Raw genomic sequence first — 10,947 nt, 5'->3', positions numbered from 1 at the left:
AGATTTCTAATTCCCCAATTCCTATCGGGTTTTTTATTTTGGTTTGAAACGATATATTTTAATTGAATTCCAAAAATGCCGATTTTGGAACAATATTTTAAAATTTTAAACTATATTTTGATTTTTGAAACAATATTTCCGAAACAAGTTGATTTTTTTGGAATTTACGTGATTTCGATTTTATATTAAATTTTAATTAATAATAATAATTATAAAAATATGTTTTAACAAGACGCAATGCGTTTTGTTGAAAGTCCATTTTCATGTAGTGTTGTAAATTGAAGGCATGTGAGAGGCACATGCCATTTTCCATCCAACTTAACTGCAAAAATTAACGGCGGACCAATTCTGTTAAAAAATTGCATGATTAAGGACTACTATTGTAACTCCAAAATGTTTAGGGGCAGTTTTGAAAAAGTGGGTAAAGTATGAGGACGAAAAATGTAATTTTCCCGGTTATGTGCGTCAAAAAAACGAGTTTGGGTGTGCCCGTGCAACTTTTTTTAGTTAAGATGGCAAAGCGCAAAAACGGGCAAAGTACAGGTGGCAAAATGCTATTAACCCGTAGTTGTATATATATCGAAGCTACAATATATAGGGTAAATTAGGGAAAATTACATTTTTCGTCCTCATACTTTACCCACTTTTTCAAAACTGTCCCTAAACATTTTGGAGTTACAATAGTAGTCCTTAATCATGCCATTTTTTAACAGAATTGGTCCGCCGTTACTTTTTGCAGTTAAGTTGGATGGAAAATGGCATGTGCCTCTCACATGCCTTCAATTTACAACACTACATGAAAATGGACTTTCAACAACACGCATTGCGTCTTGTTAAAACATATTTTTTATAATTATTATTTTTAATTAAAATTTAATATAAAATCGAAATCAAGTAAATTCCAAAAAAATCAACTCGTTTCGGAAATATTGTTTAAAAAATCAAAATATAGTTTAAAAATTTAAAATATTGTTCCAAAATCGACATTTTTGGAATTCAATTAGAATATATCGTTTCAAACCAAAATAAAAAACCCGATAGGAATTGGGGAATTAGAAATATCCATCCAATTTTCACCTCTAGTCAATTCCAAAAATCCCAATTGTGAGACAATATGTCGAGTTTTAAATCATTCAATATGGGTGAAAATTGGAAAGGAGTTTTCTTATGCTGCCTAGTTTAATCGAATTTTTATTTTATTTTAAAATAATATTTTCATTCCATTTCCAAATTCAGATTTTAAAACACAATATTAGTTTTTTAGACATTATTATGATTTTTTTAAACAATATTTCTGAATTTATTTTGAAAAAACAATCGAGTTTTAGATTATTAAATAAGGGTGAAAATTGGAACGGAGTTTTCTTACTCCGCCTATTACGATCAAATTTTTATTTTATTTAAAACAATAATTTTCATTTGGATTCAAGAAATCCCAGTTTTAAAATATTATATTATTATTTTAGACAATACTTCTAAAATATTTTGAAACAATTTATCGAGTTTTACATTATTAAATTAGGGTGAAGATTGAAATGGAGGTTTCTTATCCCACCTATTCGGATCGAATTTTTATTTTATTTTGAAACAATGTTTTCATTTGAATTCCGACGTTTGAAAGCAATATTTCATTTTTTTAAAACAATGTTTCATTTGTTTAAAGAATATTTCTCAAAATGTTTTGAAACAATATATATCAATTTTGTTTTTTTGGAATTTATATAATTTCGAATTTCAATCAAGTTTTAATTATGAAAAATCTGTTTTAACAAGACGCAATGCGTGTTGTTAAATGTCCATTTTCATGTAGTGTTGTAAACTGAAGGCATGTGAGAGGCACATGCCATTTTCCATCCAACTTAACTGCAAAAATTAACGGCGGACCAATTCTGTCAAAAAATGGCATGATTAAGGACTACTATTGTAACTCCAAAATGTTTAAGGACAGTTTTGAAAAAGTGGGTAAAGTATGAGGACGAAAAATGTAATTTTCCCACTGAAATGACAAAAAAAAAGTTGACTTTTTGAAACATGAGGGACTAAATCTATTTTTTTGTGAACAGAGAGAACCAAAAGTGAAATTGAGATAAATTTAGTGACGAAAGGTGTATTTTTCCTAAAAGTAGAAATCACTAGTAAAGCCCGCATGGGTATAGCTCAACTGGTTCCGGAGGTGGTAAGTTGGTACAAGAAATCACTAATAAACTCCACATAAACGGTTCCAATAAACAAACCAGAGACTATTACACCAAAGTACTAACAATAAATTTGAACTTGAAAATTTGGACTAGCCAAGCTCTCCAAGTGTTTTTGACGCCATAGGACAACATGAACTTGAAGGCCTAGATTCTGAAGTTCCTCTTGGTCCTCCAATATTCTTTTAGCAGAAATGACAGCTGAGTCTGTACAATTATTCAACTGAATTGATTGAAGGGTTGGTATTTCTCCAATAGCTGAAGGGATCTCCACAAAATTGTCTAAGAAATGAAGAACGAGGCGCTCAAGGCGTGGAAAGTGAGAGCTGTCTGTCGTCCACCATTCCAGACCACAATGCGAATCGTAGATTCCCAAGAATCTTAGATTGCAGAATTGCCCTTCAACAGTTTCCCACTCCGGTCCTATAAAGGATTTTGCCTTCAGTTTGAGGACTTGAAGATTGGGTAACAAACCTATCTTTGTCCCCATGTCTTCCCAGTACAGATTGGTCCCCTCCAAGGTCAACTTCTTGAGGGAATTCGGGAGGATGAAATTCTGCAGCATATCATCCCGGTTTGGCTTATTCCAGGTATTAAAGGAGCAGCCAAAGGATTCGAGTTTACATAGACGGACAAGATTGTTGAGACAGTAACTTGAACATCCCTCAAATTCCTCACGATAGCATATTTGTAGTTTCTCGATATTGGGGATTCTCTTAACCACCTCCTCTCCACATTTGAATTTTCTTACTTTCAAGAGCGTCTGTAGATTCCCCAAAAAAAAATCATCATCTTGCCCACTGGGAGGAGGATCAGGCAGATCAAGTATATTGAACCGAACATGCCTAAGTTGAGGCATCTTCCAAATTTCAGATGGTGCAACAGCATCAAAGTTATCATTGACAATTAAAGTCTGTAGATTCCAAAGAAGATACACTGAAGAAGGAAATCTGAGATTATGATGCCAAGTCGCTGTGACAGCAAGAAACCTCGAGTTAACTAGCTGAAAAACATCTTCCAGGGAATACCTACCTTGCCGATTCTCCAGAGAATATAAATCTTTGTCAACTGCTTTCAGCACTCGCAACAATCTCAAATTAAGTGATGGTAAAATTCCTTGAAATTCACAAACCAAAGTACGAGCAAGGGCAGGAGCAGAAGATGGCGCTGAAGAAGATGCAGTTGATGTTTGCCGGCGACGTACTTTCACAATTCTTCTTGTATTAAGAACCTCTTCGGGTGCCTTTCTAAAGGTGCCGAATTCATTATCAGATGTCTCTTGAGTAAATGAAGCAGGGGGAACTAAGCGGATAGGAGCAAAAGATGGGGCTGAAGCAGATGCATTACATACTTCCACAGTACATCCGGTAGCAAGAACCCTTTCGAGGGCTTTTGTTAAGATGCTCACCCTACTGTCATATGTCTGTTCAGAGAGGGCGGGAAAGACTTGAGGGAGATATTTCTTCTTCGATGTGCTTTGATAAATAATAATGCGGCGTTGTGTATTTATGTCTTGTGGAATGTTCAGGTTATGCGTTCTTGTAACATAGAGGAACTTCTCTTTCTCAGCTTCTCTTACGCATACTTCCCTCACCATATCATGAATGGTGCAAAACTTTATTTTCCCATTAGACCCTCTTTGATGAACTCTAATGAGATTTCTGTCACAAAGGTCCTCCAAGTACTCTCTCGAAACCACTTCCAAGCTTTTGCCATTAATTGGTTTCAGAAATCCTTCAGAAACCCATAGTTTTACAAGCCAGGAGACATGGATGTTTTTTTCTTCAGGAAAAACTCCCATATATAGAAAACATGGCTTTAGATGTACCGGCAAATGGTGATAACTCAAAAGCAATACTTTTAAGCAACGCTCGTTGTCTTCTGAGCTTACAATTGAGTTTAAATTTTTTGAAACATAGTCCCAGTGTTCTCTTGTGTGCTTGGACTTCGCCAGGAGTCCTCCAGTCACAACAATCGACAAAGGAAGTCCTTTGCAACTTCTCGCAATCTTTTTTCCTATTTCCTCAAATTCAGGAGGACAATTTTCTTTCTTTTCAAATATATTTCCGCATAGCAGATCCCAACTTTTATCCTCATCTAAGAAATCCATTACAAGACCACCCGAGCCAATTAAAGCAACGTTTGATAGCCTAGTGGTTATCATTATTCTACTTCCTTTATCGTTGTCTGGAAAGAATATTTGTACTCTATCCCACACCTCAACACTCCAAATATCATCCATTACAATCAAATATCTGCTTCCCCATAAACCTTGGTGTACTCTTACGCCTAATTCACCTTCACTCTCAGCACTCAAGTTTGCTCGGCTCTCAGCTTTGTTTATACAAAGAAGAATTTCTATAAGAATTTCTCGCACATTGTAGTTTTGAGATATTGTAACCCAAGCTCGAATATCAAAATGCTTCATAAACTTAACGTAAGCATTTCTAGCAAGAGTAGTCTTACCGATGCCGCCCATGCCAACAATCGGGATTATGCGGAGATTAGATTGTTGTCCAGTGAGCTTATCCATTACTTCAATCAAGAGCTCATCAAAACCAACCATGGTTTCCTGCTTCGTTGTTAAAGGAGACCTTGACGAAGCAGCACCAGCAAGAGTAGAAGAATTCATGTGCAGGTGATCTTCGATTATTCCAATATTAAAATCTTTAATCTCCATCACATCTTTCTTGATTAAACCCATGTCTTGAATCACCTTCTCTAGATTTTGATAAAAGTCAACTAAACTGATTGAACCCATGTCTTGGATTACCTTCTCCAGATCTTGATAAAAGTCAACGGAACTGATTTTTTCCGATTCACCAAGAATTTGATCCACAACCCGGGTTTCAATTATATCCTCTGCTGCATGAGCTGCATCTGCAATTCGACTTTCCAAAACATCTACTGCTTCTCTGCTGATGATGCTGCTGCCGTACGAATAACCTTCAAGAAAATGTTGCAAGAAATTGATGTTTTCGGAGAGAGAATAAACATGGTTTTGGTGAAGAGAAATTGGAGGTCGAGGATGAAGTTGAATCTGTTGGATGATATGCTTGAGAGAAAGTAGAGCTGCATAGGCCGCCATCTCTCTCTGCAATCAAATTGGTTTTTCAGAGCAATGCTTCTGGTCAAGATTCAAGAAGATTTTTGTTATAAAAAAAAAAAAAAAAAAAAATCTTTTGATATACTCAACTGCTCCTTTAAACAATTCTATACAAGAAAAAGTCATCACTACAAAACAAAATGAAAAGTCAAAGCTGAATCCGCTATTCAGAAGTGGGATTAGAGTTTCCCGCAAAAAATCAAGCTTAAAAGTCAAAAGGCAATATATAATATTCGTATATGGAATTTTACTATGGCAGGTTAATTTTTTCATCAAAATTCTCTAAACTTTTTAAATTTCTCAAATACTCTCATACATTTCGAAAATGCCCAAACATCTATATTTTAAAGCTTTTGCCATAAAATTGTTAAGGATTCAATAATTGCACAAAATCTCTTGTAATCTCGAATTTATGAAAAAAACTCTAATTGTTAAAAAAATTAGCAAAGAACCTGTTATGTTATGATTTACAAACCACAGTGCCCCATTCTCAGAAATTGGCTGTCGACTTACTTGAATTGACTAAATTATCCCCACCCCTTTGCATTCAGACATCTTCATAAAAATAATTCAAAATATTTTTGAATTAATAAAGCTATAAAAAGTGGGACACCCAAGTGGGTTGTTCTAAATTCAGACAAAACACATAGAGTTGTTGGGGAATATGTTAAAGATCTCGTTTTTACAGAATGTCGAGTGAGAAATTCAGTGCGGTGAGTTGCGATTCCTGATAATATCCTGAGGTTGAACAGGGCATTTCTGAAAATATTAGGGACTGAATTAAACTTTTTGAAAACTTCATTCTGGGCATATGAAAACTTTGGGGTGATTTCGTGATTTTCAAATTTACTAATTTAAAGGAATTTAAAGGTTATTTGGGTCTTTTCATGTCAAAAAACGCAAGCCCAATTGCACAAACCTCGTGTGTATCGCATGTCGAACTCGAACGGTCTTTATTGCTTTTGACTAATTTTCATATGGGGGTTTGTGCTAGTTTTTTTAACACCAGGGTTTTTTCAACAATTTGAGCGTACACAAGGGTGGTCCTTGCAAAAAAACCCTTATTATATGGATGGCGACCACAATTTAGATTACGAGTTAAAACTGTATTTTTTGCGAAAAAAAAGTAAGAAAATAATTAATATTGAAAGACCCTTGGATTTATTTGTGACCCATGAAGAACCGTATGAGGTGAAAATCTCATGTACGGTTCGGTAGCTCTATTCTATGCTACACTTGGTATATCTTTAGCATTTACATACACACAAACGCAAACTTACCCACGTTGGTATGTGTAAATCAACAGTAAAAATCACTCGGTGTGCTCCGTTTTATTGGTTCTCTCGAGCAGTCTTCTGCTCTTTTTGACTTTTGTTTTGGGGTTAGTATTGTAAGCACTCATAGCTCTGCTCCTCGTCACAAGACGAAATCGAAATCTGAAATCTCAGACCACCGTGAAATCTCGAGAAATTATTGCTAAGGTTCTTCTTTCACCCATGTTCTTTATGTATTGTATCTGAGACGATGAAAAAGAAAATAGGAAAAGAAAAGGAAAAAAAATTGAATTTTCTGTATTAATTTGGATTTTGGGTGGGCTAAACAATAAATATTTGGTGGGCTAAATAAATATACGTATATAATATGATGCAAAAATTAGGACTTTTTTGCATTAATTTAGATTTTGAGTGGACTTAATAATAAATATTAGATAGGTTAAATAATATATAGATATCAATTCACGGTGGACTTGAGTGTACCCTTCCCTTAGGGTGGACTCACCCCAACCTATAATACAAACTACATATTCGGTGATATTTCGAAAATTAAAATCGAATAAAAAATCGGAATCTAAAAAGTATCCCAGTTTTTTGAATTCTGTGTGAAAGAAAAAAAAGGTTTCAACATCGAAAATTTACGGATCGGAGTAGGGGGGAATTATGAATTTGCATTCCAATTTCGACAGTGAGAATCCAGAGATGCCTGTAATATAAGATCTTTCATGTGCATTTTTTGAGTTAATTGCAAATACCACCCCCGTGTAATACCTAATTGTCAAATACCCCGTCAAATAAAAATTCACTCATACCTCCTTGCTTAATCAATGTCAAAGCATTGAGGCCCCTGGAGCAAATCGTGTTTCACACGCGCGAGTTGTGCGATTTTTCTTTAGTTTTGTTGTGTGAAGTGACAGAGTTCCCCCAACATCTTTTTTTTATTTTTCTTTTTTTTTTCTTTTTTTTTTCTTTGCTCGTCATCTTCGTCACCAATCGACCCCCTCCGTAAAAAACTCCCAATCCATGGCTGTCGAAATTCCAACTGTGGATTTGCAGTCATCTTCGCCGGCAAACCATGGTCGTCGTCTTCAATCGCCAGCGGTGGATTTGTGTAACAATAGCTATTAAAGAAGTCAACAAAATCAACCTCTACAAAGGATAAATAGGTATTCGAATCTCAAGTGAATTCCACCTTCACTGTGAGTTACTTCGCCTACCATTTGGAGCAATTTTCTTTTATCGTATTCCAACACTATAGCACCCCTCTGATGTCCAATTTCTCCAAGAATGACGACGTCTTGCTCGCGGTGGGGATCTTAAAACGAGTTTGGGTGTGCCCGTGCAATTTTTCATTTAAGGTGGCAAAGAGCAAAAACATGCTAAGTACAAGTGGCAAAATGCTATTAACCCTAATTAATTTCTTCATAACTGTCGTTCATTGTCACAATCTTATGTCCCACCCTCATGATTTCTGCATTTCTCCTCACATCTTCGATTTCAAAAGTTGTCTTGAGCTTCTTCTTGAATATGATGTACTTGCAAACTAATTTCTCACCAGTTTCAATATATGTACACATAAAAGTAACCCCAAACTCGCCTCTTCCGAGAGCCTAGATCGTATCGAGCGCTGATGTATGTTATGGCCCGTTGGATCTTTCAACACAACGACGTTGCTTGGATTAATTGCTGGATTTGTTGCTTCTTCGTGTCTGAGGAATTGGAAGGTGGGGTGCACCAGGGGCGGATTTAAGGGGTGGGCAAGTATGCCATGGACCACCCCAAAAAATAAAAAGAAGTTTGCCCTAGTGGTAAAGATCTTTAATTTGTTAGATGAGGTCATGTGTTCGACTCCATTTTGGTACAAAAATTTGTTTATTTTTTTTGTCTCAATTTCTTTTCAGCCCCTCTCCCATAAACACATTATATTATAGGGCAAATTACCAAAACGCCCCTGAGGTAAGTCTGAATAACGGAAATTCCACCCACGTTCTCGTAATTACGAAAACCCCCCTGAGGTATGCAGACATCTTACAAATCGCTCTAACGGTGTTAAACTCGATAGAATCTTTTTGATTCTCCCGAATATTCCTCCGATAATACCAATTTTGCCCTTGTACACGAAATTACCCTTAGGGGGTAATTGTAAGCATTTTATTTAATGAGGGGTCATAAATATATACTCTTCATGAAATATATAAGTGTCTGCAAAATACTTATTTTTCTTAAATTAAAACCAAATATAATCAATCATTATGAATGTACAATGTATTTTTATTGGATTAAAAAAATCAATGGATGAGATTTCAAAATTTAATTATTTTTTATATATAAAATTAAATATTTTACAATTCGAGAAATACAACCATGCATCATTCAAGCTAAAAGCATAAATCCGTATGAATACTCCTCTGGATAAATAAAATCAATTAAAATATATAAATAAAACAAATAAAAAAATTATAATATCAAATTATCAATACAAATTACAAAGTAATAAATAAATTTATAAAAGCAATAAATCATCAAGTGAAAGGGATGTCTCTTCTAACACTGATAATCCTAGTATGTCCTCCTACGTATCTCAACGCACCGTCACTCACACGTGGCAGTATCTTCCCACCGAAACTGCACAAGAACTTAATTTTCCGAACAGAGGCAGAAGTATCGCCGCCACTCTCATCACTACCAAAACTCGGACTATAAGTGTACCCGCTCGCGGAACTAACTACGGTGGGGCCCGCAAGACCTTGTTGTGGTTGGGGCTGGGGTTGAGGTGGCACGATATGCGGGACCCACCCGCTAACACCGTTGGAGAAAGCCGGAGCTGTGGTTTGGTAATAAACCGCAGGTACGGCTCCAATATCTGTGGGGGTGTTTGTGTAAAACCCTTCAATGGGTCTGGTTGATGAGGTTACAGGAGTGATTCTTGGGTCTTCGGGTAGATTTCTCACTATATTTAACGGGCGTAAATTTTTGGGCATTGAGGTCTGATCAAAGGCCATAACACTAATAATTTCTTTTTCAGCTTTTTTCTTTTATTTTCACATATTTAACAGAAGGATATAATAGACATTTCACGTTTTCGGTTAAAAAAATTCGGTCAACCCTTAGTCAAGGGGGGTTTTCGTAATTACGAGAACGTGGGGGGGATTTTCGTTATTTAGGCTTACCTCAGGGGGGTTTTGGTAATTTGCCCTATATTATATATATATTACTATTTAGTCCACCCAAAATTCAAAATATACAAAAAAAGTCTTAACTTTTTTATTTTTTTTCAGCCCCTCCCCCAAAAACACATTATATTATATCTATATTATAATTTAGTCCATCCAAAATTCCAATGTTTATTTTTTTGTCTCAATTTCTTTTGAGCTCCTCTTCCATAAACACATTATATATATATATATATATATATATATATATATATATATATATATATATATATATATATATATATATATATATATATATATATATATATATATATATATATATTACTATTTAGTCCACCCAAAATTCAAAGTATACAAAAAAGTCCTAAATATTTTCTTCTCCTAATTTATCCAAAAAAAAAAGGTTCAATATTTCTTCCTTTCTTCTAATTTATCCAACAAAAAAAAGTTCAATTTTTTTTTCCGGGGGCGCTGCCCCCGAACCCCCAAAAATTTATCCCACTGTAAAGTAAAATCCTGCACTCACCAAAGCCGACATACCCTGAATTTTCATCCTGGATCCGCCACTGGGTGGCACAACAATTTCCCATGATTATTTGAGAATTTGGAATTGTAAAGAGAGGCAAATTTCTTCGCATAAGTTATCAAACGAGGGCATCGAAGTTGGGGAGCTTGTTTTCGGGTACTATGCTGGATGAGAATTGGTCTATATTTACTCAAAGACTCAATCGGTGTAAAGGAGGCGGCAGAGGCGACGTCTGGTGCATCGGCAAAGGATCAGAGGTGGAAAGAGGGTTATTAAGCAGTTGAGGAAATATGAGTCCTTCAAACTTTCAATTTCACCCCATATGATATCTTCATATGAAAAGTCGAAAAAGCCCATGGATGTAGCCATGTGCATTGTGCGTGCGCCAAAATATGCTAATATTCGCTTGAAATTAGACATATGTGGTTAAGTGTGTCAAAATAACAAGTTTGGGCGCCTCCGTTCAATTTTTCTTTTGTTAAGATGGCGACGTGCAGAAACAAGCAGAATACACTTGCAAAATGCTATTTACCATAAGTTCTTTTCACAATTCCACAATTCCTGTTCTTTTTCACAATTCCTGTTCTTTTCAACAAACAAGTAAGTATTTTAGTTTACGTAGATTGTTATATGATACCAACATCAAATTTATTAAAACGTTCCTCAAATATTG

General features: G+C 35.4%; 1 protein-coding gene across 1 annotated transcript; it reads right to left on the bottom strand.

Annotated features, from left to right (window-relative positions):
• Positions 1–2,091: 2,091 nt before the first annotated feature.
• Positions 2,092–5,367, bottom strand: LOC148768158 (putative late blight resistance protein homolog R1A-3). The gene has a single exon (XM_088822950.1). The coding sequence runs from the start codon at positions 5,281–5,283 to the stop codon at positions 2,257–2,259; it is 3,027 nt and encodes a 1,008-aa protein (XP_088679076.1). The 5' UTR covers positions 5,284–5,367; the 3' UTR covers positions 2,092–2,256.
• Between the last annotated feature and the right edge of the window lie 5,580 nt (positions 5,368–10,947).

Source organism: Erythranthe guttata, chromosome 9, assembly GCF_056151865.1.
Source record: "Erythranthe guttata isolate IM_541 chromosome 9, IM_541, whole genome shotgun sequence".
NCBI classification, from domain to species: Eukaryota; Viridiplantae; Streptophyta; class Magnoliopsida; order Lamiales; family Phrymaceae; genus Erythranthe; species Erythranthe guttata.
This window is presented reverse-complemented; position numbering and strand designations above follow the sequence as displayed.

Excerpts from the sequence above, each read along its gene's own strand:
- LOC148768158 (XM_088822950.1), bottom strand. The coding sequence starts at position 5,283 with ATGGCGGCCTATGCAGCTCTACTTTCTCTCAAGCATATCATCCAACAG.